General features: G+C 35.7%; 1 protein-coding gene across 6 annotated transcripts in view; it reads left to right on the top strand.

Annotated features, from left to right (window-relative positions):
- Window positions 1-18,265, top strand: part of SF3B1 (splicing factor 3b subunit 1) — a 36,655-nt gene that overhangs the window by 10,132 nt on the left and 8,258 nt on the right. For 4 of the 6 annotated variants that reach the window (XM_006078154.3, XM_044936855.1, XR_006548575.1 and 1 more), the window contains exons 2-16: window positions 2,173-2,339; window positions 3,981-4,085; window positions 4,439-4,553; window positions 6,395-6,474; window positions 7,525-7,695; window positions 11,209-11,446; window positions 12,688-12,900; window positions 13,152-13,273; window positions 14,705-14,902; window positions 14,999-15,100; window positions 16,253-16,432; window positions 17,079-17,165; window positions 17,288-17,558; window positions 17,843-17,988; window positions 18,092-18,238. In XM_006078154.3, the coding sequence (XP_006078216.1) occupies window positions 2,173-2,339; window positions 3,981-4,085; window positions 4,439-4,553; window positions 6,395-6,474; window positions 7,525-7,695; window positions 11,209-11,446; window positions 12,688-12,900; window positions 13,152-13,273; window positions 14,705-14,902; window positions 14,999-15,100; window positions 16,253-16,432; window positions 17,079-17,165; window positions 17,288-17,558; window positions 17,843-17,988; window positions 18,092-18,238 (2,342 nt within the window). Of the gene's footprint in view, window positions 1-2,172; window positions 2,340-3,980; window positions 4,086-4,438; window positions 4,554-6,032; window positions 6,089-6,394; window positions 6,475-7,524; window positions 7,696-11,208; window positions 11,447-12,687; window positions 12,901-13,151; window positions 13,274-14,704; window positions 14,903-14,998; window positions 15,101-16,252; window positions 16,433-17,078; window positions 17,166-17,287; window positions 17,559-17,842; window positions 17,989-18,091; window positions 18,239-18,265 lie in introns of those variants that run through there. The other 2 variants (XM_044936848.1, XM_044936861.1) reach the window with 2 other exon arrangements.

The raw sequence follows: 18,265 nt of genomic DNA, 5'->3' as shown, positions 1-18,265 counted from the left end.
GCCTGAGTCCTGATGACAGTAGCATTTATGGTTCTTTTAAAAAAAAAAATCTATTTACTTTCAAAAATGATAGATGCACCTAGTGGTGGTGGTTTTTTATTTTTTTAAACCATAAACATTTCTGAAATGGGAATGTTCAAAAAGGAAAAAATGAGAATAGATCTCCACTCATCCTTGAGCCAATTTTACTAATCCATGAGAGAGTTCTTTGTATTATATCAAGAGAAAAAGTGTTCTGGGGGGCAGGGGGGAGCTAATATGGGTTAAAGCTTAAATATATACATAAATATATAAACAACAGTAGAGAGAATAGTTGGAGAAGGCAATGGCACCCCACTCCAGTACTCTGACCTGGAAAATCCCATGGATGGAGCAGCCTGGTAGGCTGCAGTCCATGGGGTCGCTAAGAGTCGGACACAACTGAGTGACTTCACTTTGACTTTTCACTTTCATGCATTGGAGAAGGAAATGGCAACCCACTCCAGTGTTCTTGCGTGGAGAATCTCAGGGACGGGGGAGCCTGGTGGGCTGCCGTCTCTGGGGTCGCACAGAGTCGGACACGACTGAAGCGACTTAGCAGCAGCAGAGAGAATAGTAAAATGAATCAGTCAACTCAGATGATGATATTTCTGTTTGTGGTTAATTGTGATGGAGGCCCTTTGCTGGGCTGCTGTAACAGTTTTGAGGGGAGAAATGCAGGAAAAACGAGTGGGGATGGTAGTGCTCTGATACACTATAAGAGATTCGTTTACAAACTGGAGCTGCTGATTTCAGTATTAACTCTATTGCCTTATTTTGAGTTTCTGAGACTTGCTCCTGCATGCTGTGCCTTGGACTAGATAATGTTATTACATTTTCTACTTTAAACCACACACATCTTGAAGACTTAGAGAGGGTTTTCTCCCTTAGCTGGGGGTGGGGGTCAGGCATTTATTTGTACCACTTGAATTTTTTCCTTTTGATGCTTGCAAACTAATAAATGAGTGTTTCAAAAGTGCCTAGTATCAAAGGACTAGTTCAGTTGAAGGTAATGAGCTAACAAGAAATGCCTATTTGTGAGGTCACAGATCACTGGCAGTGGAAACGCTTTTTTCTTTACACACCTATAGATTATTCAGATTATTAAAATGAAACATTAGTTTGTAATATAAAGTTACCTGGTGTCAGGAAAGACTGAAAAAAGGTTGGAAGACTAGTCTGTATTTAAAGGAGACTGAAGAGACATGACTATATGCAGTGTGTGGTTCTTGATAGGATCAGGAAACAAGAGAACATGTTACTAGGATGATTGGGAAATTATCATGATTTAGATAATTGATGGAGATATGAAATAGATTATAAGATGATGAGTTAAAAATTAGCAAAGCAGTTAAGAAGAGTTGATACTTCATTCACCACATGTGCATCTTCTGAATGTCAGACCTATGGATAGACACAGTGCTTGGGGGACTCATTGAATGCTTAAGTGTTTCATGCTCATTATGTCATTTAATCCTTAAAACGAAACTCTCTGTTGTAGGAAACTGAGACACATAGATCAGTGTATTAGTAGGTAAAGAGCCTTTAAGGCATACATTTTTAATCTAAAGCTCAGACTCTAAGTCATAAATCTAATGTGATGGTGGTTGCAGCCAAACTGTAGGGCTCTGTATTACATGCTTAAGAATTTAGATTTTATCCTTTGTTATTTTACTATTGAAGATGTTTAGGTTTTTACCTCGGAACTTGTTAGGAGTGCAGAAACTTGGGTCTAATCTAGGCCTTTTGCATTCTAACAAAATCAGAACCCGCAGACGATTTGTTGCACATTTGAGTTTGAGACCCACTCTCTACAGTACTGTTTTTACCTCTCTGGTAGTGTTTAAATAATCTTAAGTGTTGTTCTTGCTCCCTAATCAACGTCACCAGGATTCTTTCAGTTGGGAAGGGTTAAAATTTAATGGTAGTTTAATAAACTTTGGCAAGCTGTTTTTAATGTAAGAGTAACTTGTAGTTGATAAAATAGGATTTCTTTTGTGTGCATAAGTACCTTCTGTTGAGGTGGAGATATTTTAAATTTGTTAAAAATCAATACTTTTTATGGTTATTTTGATTATACCCAGTAGAGAATGTATTATGTTGAGTGCTGTTTGGAAAATGAGACTAAGAAAATCTGTGTTTATTTTCTTACAGATATTGAAGCACAGATCCGAGAAATTCAAGGCAAGAAGGCAGCTCTTGATGAAGCTCAAGGAGTGGGCCTTGATTCTACGGGTTATTATGACCAGGAAATTTACGGTGGAAGTGACAGCAGGTTTGCTGGATATGTGACATCAATTGCTGCAACTGAACTTGAAGATGTAAGTTTCATAGTACACAAAGAGTCCTAGCATTTTTTTGTTGGAGAGCAAGAAATATAAATTTTCTGATTGAGTCATCTGGTTTAATCTCGGAAGACATTTTGGAGATTGAGAAATCTTTTCTTTGGGAGGCTAAAACTGTTGAAGGTGTCTTTCTCTTCTAAGACTTCTGGAAGTGCTCATTTCTGACTCTTATTTTAAAACTAGTTTATTCAGCAAAGCACCTGGAAATCATTAACCATTGTAAAAGTAACCTACTGAGTTATTGTTACCTACTGAGCTCTATCTGGAGGAGCCCTGTAAGAAGTGATTTCATTGTAAATGGCTTGTGACCTCTGATATTTGCTTGATACTGTTTTTTTTCTCCCTTGGTATCTTAATATGAATGAACTATTTCTTGGTACTGACATTAATGGGCTTTTTCAAGCCTGTTTTAGTTACTCTGAAGGATGACTACTTCTCATTTTGAAACACATCTCTTAAAGTATTTTCATATATTCCACAGAGCTTATATCTTGTCATACCATCCCAAACATCCAAATTTGGTGAAATAGCTTATCACTTGTGTGTGATTCAGTAACCTGTGTATATAGATTGTGAAACTTATTGTTTTTATGAAATTCAAGCCATATTTTATTTTATAGTTAGCACCTTTTTTAAAGAAAAATTTTAAAGTGCCAAAGCAAAATTTGTAGAAGCCAGTCAGGCCTCTTTGCATATCATACCTTAATGGTAAGAGGCAGTAATGGCTCTGTGTTCCAAAAGCTGACCAGGAAATTGTTTTTTCAGTTTTAAATAAAATAAATGACGTGTTAAGATCTTCTTGAGATCTCCCTGTTGTGGCACTTCTTACATTAGTAAAATAATAATATAACATTATTCTGTCTAAATATAGTAATACTATTGGGGAAATATATTTAAAATTAATTACATTTTACTTTTTTCTGTGGTTAAACCATGTTTTTTAAAAAAGAGTTAGACCAGGAAACTGGAGAATTCTAAAGAAGCTGTTTGTAGTTTCCACATCTGAAAAACAAATTTAATCATGCCTACTGAGAGTCCCTTGGACTGCAAGGAGATCAGCCAGTCCATTCTGAAGGAGATCAGCCCTGGGGATTTCTTGGGAAGGAATGATGCTAAAGCTGAAACTCCAGTACTTTGGTCACCTCATGCGAAGAGTTGACTTATTGGAAAAGACTGATGCTGGGAGGGATTGGGGGCAGGAGGAGAAAGGGATGACAGAGGATGAGATGGCTGGATGGCATCACCGACTCAATGGATGTGAGTCTGAGTGAACTCTGGGAGTTGGTGATAGACAGGGAGGCCTGGCGTGCTGCAATTCATTGGGTCGCAAAGAGTCGGACACAACTGAGCGACTGAACTGAACTGAGAAAAATGAAATGCTCACATTTTTCTAGTACATATATAACTTTGACTTCCACAGAAAGCAGTCCTTATTGAATCTTTTTAAGAGTATAGAAAACTAAATTTAATTTTTTTAATAGTTTTTTGAGTTGAACAGAAAACCCAAGTGTTAACAAGTTTTATCATACTGTATTTTGATTTCATATTGAATCTCTATGTACTTTCTAGTTTCTAAGTTCTGACATTTCTTGGTTTTTGGGGGGCATTCCATTGCAGGATGACGATGACTACTCATCATCTACAAGTTTGCTTGGTCAGAAGAAGCCAGGATATCATGCCCCTGTGGCATTGCTTAATGATATACCACAGTCAACAGAACAGGTAACTTAAAAAAAAAATTAAACCAGAGTTTATTTGGATAAAGAAAACTGAATGTCTCAACTCTCGGGGAAACTCATTTATTTTATGAGTCAAGTTAATGTTTTGAGGAGAGTTGATTTGAGAAAATTAGAAATAGTTATGTTATAAAGGTGATAATTTCATGAAGGGGATTGAACTATGGAAATTTCTCATATGCCTGCTTTTCTCACAATAGCATTTATGTGAGTATTTGATACAGAATATTAGTAGGCATTTATTAAACATTTTTATGTTTTATAATGTTCTGACTTTTGTTTGTGATTTTGTTTGGTTATTTACTAAGTGAATATTAAGTGAGACATACCTCTTTTCAGTATGATCCATTTGCTGAGCATCGACCTCCGAAGATTGCAGATCGGGAAGATGAATACAAAAAGCACAGGCGGACCATGATAATTTCCCCTGAGCGTCTTGATCCTTTTGCAGATGGTAATTCTTTCCCACTTTTCTATAAGTATTCAGAAATTTATTTGTGTTAAGTTGTCTTTAGCCCTTTGATTTTTTTTGGCATGCTTATGAATTTGCTTTTCTTTTTTAAAATCCCCCTTACTATAGATTTGTGTAGATTTGGTTGAAGTCACAGATGCCATATTCTTCATCTTTATAATGCCAGTTTTCTTTCCAGGTAGAAGGACAAGAAACTAATGAGCCCATGCCATAGAAACGCAAAGGGTTAAAGGTTTTTCTTTTACTTTTGTTTTGGGTACGCTTTCTTTACTTTGAACAAATGTGTTTTTCTGCTCAAGATACTTTCAAATTATTGAAAGTTTTCATCCCAAATCTAGATTTTTAGGATTGTTAACTTTTGAGAAACTGTTTCCACATTAGAGCTCCCCCCATGTTGCTCTAAATATAGTTTAATAAATGCACCTACTTTGCTCTAAGCAAACTTAAAGTTAAAACAGAAGTATGTATACAAAGACTTTGATATTTTTAATAGTTGGAGTCTGTTTTGCTGATTTTAGTGTGCAGGTCAGCACAAGGGGCATAGTGAGCCTGATGGATGCTTTCCTCAGGTGAGTGAGTTTCAAAATCAAAATTAGGTGCCTGTTTCTTAAAATTAGATTCTGCTGCAGGTTTATAAATTAGACTTTCAGCCTGCATGAATTAGTAGGGATATTCTTTTTTTACTTGCATAATTGTAATTGATTTAAACATGTATGTCAGAATTCACAGGCCCATACTAACTGTCCTTAATTTCTTTCCTACAGCAGTACTGCTATATGCCAGTCCTGTCTGCATTCTTAAGGGTGCAGTTCAACACATCCTCTCTAGATTATGGTGAAAAAGTATTCCAAAGGAAGTCTTATCAGAGCTAGTGTCAGAAAGAATGACACTATCAATTGGGCATGATCTTCAGCATAGGAAATGTCTTAGAATTTTATTATATTTTCCTAAATTATGATGCTATACTACTTGTATAGCTAATTATCACATTTCTAAAACATCGTGTGCCTCTGTGAATCTTGTATTGTTTCATTTGGGCTTCTTTAAGATATTTCGAAGTTTGAAAAGCAAATACTGAAACTTTAACCAAGAGACTAACACATCTCTTTGTACACCACTTTTTTTCTATATGCATCATAATAACTGGTAGAAGTAATATATTTCAAGTAATATGTTTCCAGTTGTTATATATACTTCCTAAGAAGATAAAAATATGTTTTTGGGTCAACAATACATGGAAAGCCCATGAAGCCCTTTTTAGTAACATGACATCAGAATAAGATTAGAGGTATATTTTTTAAAGTCAGATTTTCTAAACTAAAACTGTTGTAGAACATTGTATGAAGAACTTATCTAGTCATAGTTACTTGTAGTCAGGATTTTAACAGCTTGCAACAGGTAATGTTTTGAATATAAATATCTTTCCAAAGTGTTACTAATGGTAAAGAGATAATTTTCTAGGCTTCTATTCTGCTGCTTGAAGTCAGAACTGCTGATGGAGACAAAGGCACGAAAGTGTACGTATTCCGGATTAGCAACCCAGGAACCCATCACTTCTGAAGACACTAAACTGTGCTGTCATTTTGTTTTTATATGCATTAAAATCTTTGTTTTAAACTGCTGTAGATATGTTTGTGTTCAAACAGGTTAAATTGATCAGCAAACTCAATAAAAAGTAAGATGTATAATTATTAAAGTTTTTCATCAAAAAATAAATTAAAGATTATGGAATAATGTAATATTAGAGCAGGGCAGATAAATCATTTGAACCTAATTATCTTTTATTTATTGTACTCTTGTCCTGTTGCTGTTCTTTTCTGCAGGAGGGAAGACCCCTGATCCTAAAATGAATGCTAGGACTTACATGGATGTAATGCGAGAACAGCATTTAACTAAAGAAGAGGTCTGTAAACCTGCTTTTTATTTTCATGGTGTTGGAAGAATGTAAAAGAAGCTGAGATTGACAGACTTTTATATTTCCTTTTTTATTTGCTGCACAAATATTGCTTACTTTATTACTGTTAATAAAAATTAAGTTGAGAAAGAACCTTATGCAGAATTCTGCTGCTGCTGCTAAGTTGCTTCAGTCGTGTCCGACTCTGTGCAACCCCATAGACGGCAGCCCACCAGGCTCCCCCGTCCCTGGGATTCTCAGGCAAGAACACTGGAGTGGGTTGCCCTTTCCTTCTCCAATATATGTGTACACATATATATTTTATAGTGGACATATCTGTGGGGGCTATTAATGGTATGTCCCTGAAGTCACTGTGTAAGGGAAAAGTCAAATAGTGAAATCATTTTTTGAAAAGCCTCTTATTCCACAAAATTCAGTTTGAATATGTGTGGAAATTCAGTTTGAATATTCTGATGAGTTCCTGCTGGCCTGCAGAGATTGCTCTGTTTTAATACTTAGTCTTTGTAACTTTATTATGAATATAAAATAGATTTTGGGGTTATAGAACTCCATATATCTAATGGAGTTACAGAACTCCACTTTAAAATCACAGGGTAAATTAAATGTATATTTGTTGTGACTATACTATATATAATACTTCATAGTTATAATTACAATAAAATTTTGAAAATTTATCACTTTCCCAACTTACTACATAGTCTTAATTGCTATTTTTATGAGTTTTACTTGAAGTGTTTTTCAGTGGAAGCATTTTGGTTTGCTGCCATTGACTGAAGATTTTACTTCATTAACTATATATAAAGCAGTGCTCTCTATGTAATACGTTCCATATTTGCTCATCTATTATATAGAAAGAGAGTGTATAAAGCTTGAAAATACAGGAAAGAGAGGTAAAATAAGGAATGGAAATACCAGTAGCATAGAAAGGAGAATGAGTGAAGAATAAAATGGTGTTAGGTAGAAATAACTGTACTAATGGTATGAAAATATATTGAAAGTGTTTTAAAGATGCTCACTGTTTATTTGTGTATTTTTCAGAGAGAAATTAGGCAACAGCTAGCAGAAAAAGCTAAGGCTGGAGAACTAAAAGTCGTCAATGGAGCAGCAGCATCCCAGCCTCCCTCAAAACGGAAACGACGTTGGGATCAAACAGCTGATCAGACTCCTGGTGCCACTCCAAAAAAGCTATCAAGTTGGGATCAAGCAGAGGTAATTTCTTTTTATTTTTTATTGTTACTATTTTTAATTTATTTCTCTCATGGAATATATTGGTCTGCTTTTGTTGCCTTAACAAGATAACCTCAGACTGGGTAGCTTAAACAAGAGGCATTTATTTTCTCACAGTTCTGGAGGCTTGAAGATCAAGGTGCCAGCACGGTTAGTACCTAGTAAGAGCTCTCCTCCTGACTTGCAGATGTCTGCGTTCTTGCTATGTCCTCATGTGGCCTTTGCACACGTGGAAGAGCGAGGGAGCTCTGGTATCTCTTCTCTGCCTGTAACGACACCAGTCCTGTCAGGTTAGGGTCCAACCTTGTGACCTCATTTAACCTAATTACCTCACTCAAGGTTCAGTCTCCAAGTACAGTTAGAGCAAGGATAAGGGCTTCAACATGACTTCTGGGGGAAACAGTTCTATTTATAACTTGTAAAGGGATGTTCGTTTTGAAATACTAAATACAGATATGGAAGTACGTCACATTATATGGAGGTTGAGTATAACATAGCAGTCCTCTTCATTTTCTAGATGGATGATTTTAAGTCTGACTACAGGTGTCATATATACACACTAGTACTACATTTTCTTTGTCAGTTTATTTTCCTAGAAACTTTTTTGGTGGTAAAATATACAATTTGCCATTTTATCCATTTTTAAGTGTGCAATTTAGTGATATTGATTACTCTTAAAGTGTTGTACAAGAACCACCATGATTTATATTCCAAAACTTTTTCATCACTCAGACAAACTGATCATTAAGCAATGGCTCTATTCACCTTCCCTTCAAATGACTTCCTTATGTTCTGTGAAGCTGTACCTCCTTAGCTGCTGCTTTTTAGTTTGTGACTTTGATTTCTATTTCTCTCCCACCCCAAATAGGAACAATTAAAAAGATAAAAGTATAAATGTCCCCACTGTGAAATCTGCTGGTATGCCTGTATATGTTCTCATCTACTCTGCTTTTCCATCTCTTATAATATGGACTGTTAGTACAAATTGACTGTATACAGCTTAACCCGTCTGTTTATGTATCATTTCCTGTCTCTTATTACTCAAGGACTCTAATATAGCATCAGTTTTTTTCTCTGTACTCTAGGTTATTATCATCAACAAACACATTTTCCTGATCTTTATCTTTTAAAAAAACCAAAAACTGCAAGAAATCATCTCTTGATCCTCACATCCCCTTCCAGCTACCATCCATTTCTTTCTCTTTTTACAATACTCCTTTTAGTGGCTACTACTTTTTAGTCTTGTTTGCTGTATCATCCTCAGCTTCCATAAATTTAGTGTACTCTAATGCTCAATCTTCAGATCTCTTTTCAGTCTAAATTAACTCTAGGATCTCGCTCCTGTCTTTACATATTGTCTTTGTAAGACAACTCCCAAATTTACAAATCCATCTTTATTTCTCTGTTCCTCAGACCCAACACATTTACCTTGATGTGTATTTGATTGGCATCTCAAAATCAGTATTTCTAAAATAAAATTGATTTTCCCTATTCATTCTTTCCATCCTGCTCCCATGTATATTGGCTCAAACCAAACCCTTCAGGGTCATTGTATATTCCTTTTATTCTTTAATCTGACATCCTATCCAAAATAAATTTTCTTGGCCCAACTTTTAAATATATTCAGGATCTAGCCACTTTACATGATCTCTGTCCCCACTACCCTAGTCTAAGTCACTGTCCACTCTAGCATAGGCTACTGCAGATTTGTTTACAAATGAGGAAAAGCATGTCAGGCCATGGCAGTGTTTTTCCAAACTCAGAACTGAGTTCTAAACCAAACATGTAATTTCCAACCAATTTAGTTTAAGGTAGATCTTGAGGACTTCCCATTTGCTTGCTGATACATGAGAGGACTTGACTTTGCAGAGAAAGATTACTAAGTTAAATTTCGTGGTTGGCATTCGGTGTAAATTTTTAAAACTGAGAAAAAGAAACTTGTCTTGTATCTCTTTAACAGAAAAGAAGACCCAAGAGTTGATGTCTGTTTTATAAAAACTAGAGATTCAGACCATATTTTCTTTCATGTTTCTCATTTAACACAATTCTATTCTAATCATGTCTGTAGGAATTACAGTGGATACTAGGAAGAATTTTTTCCTACCTGATTGAGTAGGAAGAGCAGTTGCCAAAAAGATCTTTTTTAACAGTTTATGTGCCTTGTTATTGTTCACTGTTGTTCAGTCACTAAGTTAAGTCTGACCCTTCACGACCCCATGGACTTCAGCACCCCAGGCTTCTGTGTTCTTCTCTCCTGAAGTTTGCTCAGATTCATGTCCATTGAGGTGGTAATGTCATCTAACCATCTCATCATCTTTTGCCCCCTTCTCCTCCCCTCCCCTCAGTCTTTCCGAGCCAGCATCAGAGTCTTTTCCAGTGAGTCAGCTCTTCACATCAGGTTACCAAAGGATTAGAACTTCAGCATCAGTCCTTCCAATGAATATTCAGGGTTGATTTCCTTTAGGATTAACTGGTTTAATCTCCTTGCAGTGCAAGGGACTCTCAAGAGTCTTCTCCAGCACCACAATTCAAAAGCATCAATTCTTGGGTGCTCAGCCTTCTTTGTGGTCCAACTGTTTATATGCTTTACTCACCTAATTAAGAATTTCTTAACCCTGATTAATATATAGAATCTTTTGAAAGAAAAAAAGTACTAAAAAAAAAACAAAAAAAAAAAGAAAAAAAGTACTGATTCTTATTTGCAAACATAAAGCTAAATAGAACTCTTGGGTGGAGCATCCAACTTTAAAAGAAATATGTAAAAATATACTACAAAACTTATAGAATTATTTAAATACAACTTTTGTTTCTACTAATTGACCTGCCATTTTTGATATGATATTGTCTGCATTATGGAGGTTATTTTGCTATCACACTGTCTGATGCCCTGTATCGCTCACTGCTTGTCTTTGTTTGAACTACCATGGAACTTTTGATTAAGTCAGCTTCTAATTTTTTGTTTTCATTAATCTTGAGAGTAATATAAAGATCGTAAATATAACCTCATTTCAAGGATTTGAAATTATGTGGCAGTATCAAGTTACAATTACCCAAGTGATTCAAAACATGGTTAAATTAATTAAACACATAAAATCGAAAAAAAATTCAAAACTATTCTTAGTGGGAAATTTGGTGCTCACGTTTCTAAGCCCCAGATTTGAGAGGTGCATATCATTAGAACTGAAAGTTTTTGAGATCTCAACAGAGAAACCTTAATGTTTTCCCAAAAGTTACAGAACCATTAGTGGCATAACAAGATTATTACCCAAAATATGTTGTTTTTTTTTAAGCTAGGGCTTTTTTCAGTGCTTTAAATTAAATCTTTAAATTGTTTTTAGTCATAAACATGTTTGCTTAAAAAGTAGGTATCTTTTAAGCAGAAGGATAATCTACATCTACTCTCTTAATCATGAGTTAAAACATTTAATTTTTTTTTTAAGTTTTCTAGTTACTTTCATGTGGATGTCTGAAATAAAAATGTTTTACTCTGTTAAGACCCCTGGACATACCCCTTCCTTAAGATGGGATGAAACACCAGGTCGTGCAAAGGGAAGTGAAACTCCTGGAGCAACCCCAGGCTCAAAAATATGGGATCCTACCCCTAGTCACACACCTGCGGGAGCTGCTACTCCTGGACGAGGCGATACACCAGGCCACGCAACACCAGGCCATGGAGGCGCAACTTCCAGTGCTCGTAAAAACAGATGGGATGAGACCCCCAAAACAGAAAGAGGTACTTCTAGTGGAATCTGGGCATGTGTTTGAGTAAAATGTTGATTTGATGAGTGGTATGTCTATGGGTGAAACTCTGTTCTTCTGGTCCTGTATAGACAGATAAATAACCAGATGTTTTCAGGACAGGTTAAGAATTGAGCAGATTATATGTGTAAATCTTTTCCCTTCTTAAAGAGGTTTAAGGATTATTTTAGGAGGAACATTTGTTGTTGCTTAGTCATTAAGTTGTGTCCCACTCTTTTGTGACTCCATGGACTGTAGCCCTGACAGGCTCCTCTGTCCATGGGATTTCCCAAAGAATACTGGAGTGGGTTGTCATCTGCAGGGGATCTTCCTGAACCAAGGATGGAACCTGCATCTCCTGCATTGCAGGTGGATTCTTTACTGCTGAGCCATCAGGGCTTCCCAGGAAGAACGTTAGGAGAAAGTAAAGTTTATAGGCCATAACCTATACTATATTATAGTATAATAGCATAAATTATTGTCATGTAATATCATTATTGTATATAACATCGTTTGCTATTTTATTAATTTTAAGGGTATGATTTAGTAGCATTAAGTACATTCACGTGTTGTGTAGCCATTATCACTATCATTTCTAGAACTTTTTCATTGCAAATAAAAGCTGAACCCATTAAACAATAACTTGCCATTCTTCCTCATCCCAGCGTTTGGTAACCTCTCATCTACTTTTTGTCTGTGTAAATTTGCCTAAATCTCATGCTGTTTGTGTGACTTCTCTAAAGCTGTGAGAATAGTTTTTGAAAGTTAAAGATTTAATAGTACATCTGCTATATTAAGAATTTATAAAGAATGTTTAATGATAGGGCAGAGTGCTTTAACACGTAATGTAGGGGATTCTCTGTAGTCCAGTGATTAGGACTCAGTGCTTTCACTGCAGGGGCCTGGGTTCAGTCCCTAGTCAGGGACCTGAGATTCCACAAACCACACACCCCTACTTCCTCCTCCCGCAAAAACAGTAATGTAATGGATAAGAGAAGCAGTATAAAATTGCACATACAGAGTAATCTCACTCTGGAAAAATGAAAAATGGCTCAAGCTACACAAAGTGGTTATTTCTGGGTTGTGGTATTGTGAGTGATTAAAAAAAATTCTTTGCTCCTGTTTCCTTTTCTTGTTTCTGAACGTCATCAGTTTGAGTTTGTTAACTGTTTGAGAATAAACAGTCATTTTTTGACAGTGGTTAAAATTTTAAGCTTATTCACTTTTTCTTTAAAGATACTCCTGGGCATGGAAGTGGATGGGCTGAGACTCCTCGAACAGATCGAGGTGGAGATTCCATTGGTGAAACGCCAACTCCTGGAGCCAGTAAAAGAAAGTCACGTTGGGATGAAACACCAGCTAGTCAGATGGGTGGAAGCACTCCTGTTCTGACCCCTGGAAAGACACCAATTGGCACGCCAGCCATGAACATGGCCACCCCTACTCCAGGTAGAAAATTTGTCATTGGAAATAATTTTTTTCCCCTGTTAGTATTTTGAACTTTTTGTTTGTGGTTTTCTGTGTGTTATTAATGCCTATTTTTGGCAAGAATAACAGGACATAAAAGGAAGTCTGAGTTTATAATATAAAAATGAATGTTAGAATTGATCTTAACTGTCTTATATCCAATCCCAAGGACCTATGTGATGATAAAAATCTTGCACTACATAGATTATTACAGAAATATACTTTTTTGGTAGGTCATATAATGAGTATGACTCCTGAGCAGCTTCAGGCTTGGCGGTGGGAGCGAGAAATTGATGAGAGAAATCGCCCGTTGTCTGATGAAGAATTAGATGCTATGTTCCCAGAAGGATATAAGGTAATAACAACATGAATCTGGTTTTTAGAATGTGGATTTGGTGGGGAGGGGTGCGCCATGAGGCTTGCAGGATATCAATTCCCAATCAATCTGGGGCAGAGGATTGATCCTTGGCCCTGGCAATGAAAGCGACGAGTCCTAACCATTGGACCACCAGGGAATTGCCTGGTTTTTGTTTTAAATATTCTTTGAAAATATTAACTGGTAAAGTTTGCATTGGTCTTGCCCAAATTTACTACTCTGTTTCATTCTTTAGATAGTTCCAAGTGTGTTTCATTTCCACATTAGATCATGGTTATATTACTTGATGTCTCAAAAGATCCTGTGTATTTAGTTCATGGATTGCCAGTGAACACAAAGAATGTTCTTGCTTTACCATAGCAACTTGAAGTTTGCTTTGAAGTATAAAATTTTGTAGGTACCTCTGACTCCAGGACCTTTTGATGGTCTAAACGTGGTCATACAGCTATAATCAGGGCTGGAACCTAAGTAATTTGATGGCCTTTACTGGGCCTTTTCTGCCAATGTCTATTGCTTCTTAACAGTTTTATGTATTTTCCCCTCTCCCCTCATTAGGTTTGTACTAGCGTATTTGTTTTTAAGTATGCATGAATTAACTACTTTATAACTTTTTGTAATCTTGGGTGGGGAAGGTCCCCTGGAGAAGGAAGTGGCAACCCACTCCAGTATTCTTGCCTGGAGAATCCCATGGATGGAGGAAGCCTGGTGCAGTACAGTCCATGGGGTCACAAAGAGTCGGACATGACTTAGTGACTAAATCACCACAAATCTCCATGTAATACTGTGGGTATAGTCACTCTCCAGCCTACTGTTGACTGCCTGAGTGTCTGTCTCAATTACATTCATTGATTTCTTTATAAGTAGAAGGGGAAAATCCTCCCTTGTGAATATTGAGTGAATTTTTTTATTTTAGTCAAATGTGTGTATTTATAGGGCTTTGCTCAACATTTTGGATTTTTATGCAGTTACTCATTTTTGTACAGTCTTAAAAGAGATTTGCTTTTGTAGCAGAGATTTACATGAATTTTAAATTTTTTATTATTTTAATATAATCTTTTATGCATTCTGTGCACTATGTGAGCTTATTTGCATTTATGTGATACTGGTTCACCAATATGTTTATATAGACTAATGTTTGAAAGTGATCAGAATTTTGTAAGCCTTCTTCATGTATTGCATCATTTCCCCACACTTCTAATACACTTAATCTAAATTTAAATTTGATGAGAAAGAGTAATATTTGTTATATATTTTAAACATACAATTAAAATAGAAAAATGAGATTGATGTTAATTGATGTTAATTCTTGGCTCTAAGCAGAAAGCTTCTTACAGGCACATATTATTCATTTTTGTTATCATTTACTATATAAAGCTAAGAAAGTCCTAAATTGTCTTTTAACTGTATTAGGTACTTCCCCCTCCAGCTGGATATGTTCCTATTCGAACTCCAGCTCGAAAGCTGACAGCAACTCCAACACCTTTGGGTGGTATGACAGGTTTCCACATGCAAACAGAAGATAGAACTATGAAAAACGTTAATGACCAACCATCTGGAAATCTTCCATTTTTAAAACCTGATGATATTCAGTACTTTGATAAACTTTTGGTAAGTGATAATAACAGATACAAAATACTAACTTTTTAGCAGTTACAAGTCATTATATCTCCACTAACCTTTAAATATTTTACTTTTTACTGTTAGGTTGATGTCGATGAATCAACTCTTAGTCCAGAAGAGCAAAAAGAGAGAAAAATAATGAAGTTGCTTTTAAAAATTAAGAATGGAACACCTCCTATGAGAAAGGTAAGTACCAGTTTGTTAAATCATCATGTTCATTATAATCTTAGAGATTCTCCATTTTATCCTCAAAGCCTTTAAAACATACTGAAAATAAGGGAATTAGTAGAATTATGTGGGAAATTAGTATCATGTGGTTTGAAAATGGTTGGTTCTTTAGGAGAAGTTTAGGAGTTTTAGCTTATACTCTCGTGACTCTTTTTTAATATATTTTTTCAATTTTTTTTTAGTGAAGGTATAGTTGATTTACAATGTTGTGCTAATCTCTGCTGTACAGCAAAGTGACTCAGTTCGTGTATATATTCTTTTTTAATGTTCTTTTCCATTATGGTTTATCACAGGATATTGAGTATAGTTTCCTGTGCTATACACTAGGACCTTGTTTTCTATCCATTCTAAATGTAATGGTTTGCATTCTACCAACCCCAAACTCTCAGTCCATCCCGCCGGCCCCCAAAGCACAAGTCTGTTTTTTGTGTCTGTTTTGTTGATAGGTTCATTTGTGTTGTATTTTAGATTCCACCTTTAAGTGATATTGTATGCTATTTGTCTTTCTCTTTCTGACTTACCTCAGTAATAATCTTTAGTTGCATCCATGTTGTTGAAAATTACATTATTTGGTTCTTTTTTATGGATGAGTAGTATTCTATTGTATACATGTGCCATATCTATCCATTTATCTGTCAGTGAACATTTAGGTGGTTTCCACAGCTTGGCTAATGTGAATAGAGCTGCTGTGCACATAGGTGGTGTATGTATCTTTTTGAATTAGAGTTTTGTCTGGATATATGCCCAGGAGTGGGATGCTGGATCGTATGATAATTCTATTTTTAGTTTTCTGAGGAACCGCCATACTGTTTTCACAATGGCTTCACCAGCTTAAATTCCCACCAACAGTGTAGGAAGGTTCCTTTTTCTTCACACCTTCTCTAGCATTGTTACCCTGTTTGAATTATCTGAAAACATTGTTTAAGCCTTTGTCACAGGAGTTCAAACTTCAGAGTAATTTTGATGGGAATGAACACATACTTCTGTATGTAAAATATCCCTGTGAAGTTTACACTAAAATATTCAGTTACATAAAACCATGGAGTAATTATTTTGCTCCCATTCAAAACGCTTATAATCAAGAAACCTACCTTTTACTCTTTCTTCCAGGCTGCATTGCGTCAGATTACTGATAAAGCTCGTGAATTTGGAGCTGGTCCTTTGTTTAATCAGATTCTTCCTCTGCTGATGTCACCTACACTTGAGGATCAAGAGCGTCATTTACTTGTGAAAGTTATTGATAGAATATTATACAAACTTGATGACTTAGTTCGACCATATGTACACAAGGTTTGTTCTCCAGTTGTGTTTCTAATGACTTGATATATTTTGATATGAAAAGAATTCATTTTTTTTTTACCAACTTATCAATAGATGTATTTGTGAAATGTAAAAATTCTTAAAAAGTAACAACTGATGCTATACATTTACAATAAAAAAGGGAAACTTCAGCTCCTTTTAAAGAATACTCAGTTAGCCATTGTTACATTTACATACCCTGGGACCTTTTTCTTTGCACGTAGATAACATATACAAATACGTGTGTAAATAGATGTAACTTTTGGCCATCCTATATAATGGGTTCATAGTACTCATATTTTAAATTTGCTTTTATTGATATTAGGATGTGAAAATGTATGTTTCTGTATCATTAGCCATTTAGTACTAAGAACCATCTTTTTGCTGATGGTAATTATGGCTTAGAATTGTAAAATGCAGATAGGGGTGTGTGTGTATATTGTATTTAATTATTTTTGTATTACCATTTCTCCCAAATACTGATTTTTATGTTGGGTTTAAAGTTGTGTGATTAAAATTCTTAATTTGTCCCTTAATTAACACAGGCCTAGAAATTAAAAATTTCCTTATATGTACTCTGTTACATGAGCATTGCATCAGTAACTGGTGTGAAAATGTATCTCCTCCTCTTTTTCAGATCCTAGTGGTCATTGAACCATTGTTGATTGATGAAGATTACTACGCTCGAGTGGAAGGCAGAGAGATTATTTCTAATTTGGCAAAGGTATTTATATTTCTGGAAAACAAAGTTTTATATTTCTTGATAGGACTATTCAATTTTAGAACAAAATGATTGAAGGTTAATGTTATCAACTCATTATTATCATTTTTTTCTTGAACTTTCAGGCTGCTGGACTGGCTACTATGATCTCTACCATGAGACCTGATATAGATAACATGGATGAGTATGTCCGTAACACAACAGCTAGAGCTTTTGCTGTTGTAGCCTCTGCTCTGGGCATTCCTTCATTATTGCCTTTCTTAAAAGCTGTGTGCAAAAGCAAGAAGTCCTGGCAAGCGAGACACACTGGTATAAAGATTGTACAGCAGATAGCTATTCTCATGGGCTGTGCCATCTTGCCACATCTCAGAAGTTTAGTTGAAATCATTGAACATGGTAAGTTGTAGGATAACTTTGTTTTCAGACAGGTTTCCTGAAATTTAGGCTACTGATTTTTGGAGAAGTGGAAAGTGACCTACATAAACACCATATAGTTTATGATTTGTAATATTAGCTGCTAATAGGCTGTAGTTCATACTGGCTTTTGCCTAACTTTGTCCAGTGAACAGATTCCGCAGTTTGACTAAACGGTTAGATGTATTGCTGGGATCTCAGTAGTACTATCTGAGTTAAAATTAGGCAGTGTGGCTTAGTTGAAACCTGTGTTTGGCTTTCTATAGGTCTTGTGGATGAGCAGCAAAAAGTTCGGACCATTAGTGCTTTGGCCATTGCTGCCTTGGCTGAAGCAGCAACCCCTTATGGTATTGAATCTTTCGATTCTGTGTTAAAGCCTCTATGGAAGGGTATCCGCCAACACAGAGGAAAGGTAAATTCGCCAGTTTGGTTGTGTTTTTTATTTCTACTCATTGAAGTTCAAATGACCTAAATCTAATTTACTAAGTATATATATATTTTTTATTTTAAAATAGGGTCTTGCGGCTTTCTTAAAGGCTATTGGGTATCTTATTCCTCTTATGGATGCAGAATATGCCAACTACTATACTAGAGAAGTGATGTTAATTCTTATTCGAGAATTCCAGTCTCCTGATGAAGAAATGAAGAAAATTGTGCTAAAGGTACTTGTTCCAAATTGTTCCATATTT

The sequence above is a fragment of the Bubalus bubalis genome, chromosome 2, assembly GCF_019923935.1.
Source record: "Bubalus bubalis isolate 160015118507 breed Murrah chromosome 2, NDDB_SH_1, whole genome shotgun sequence".
Classification (NCBI taxonomy): Eukaryota; Metazoa; Chordata; class Mammalia; order Artiodactyla; family Bovidae; genus Bubalus; species Bubalus bubalis.
This window is presented reverse-complemented; position numbering and strand designations above follow the sequence as displayed.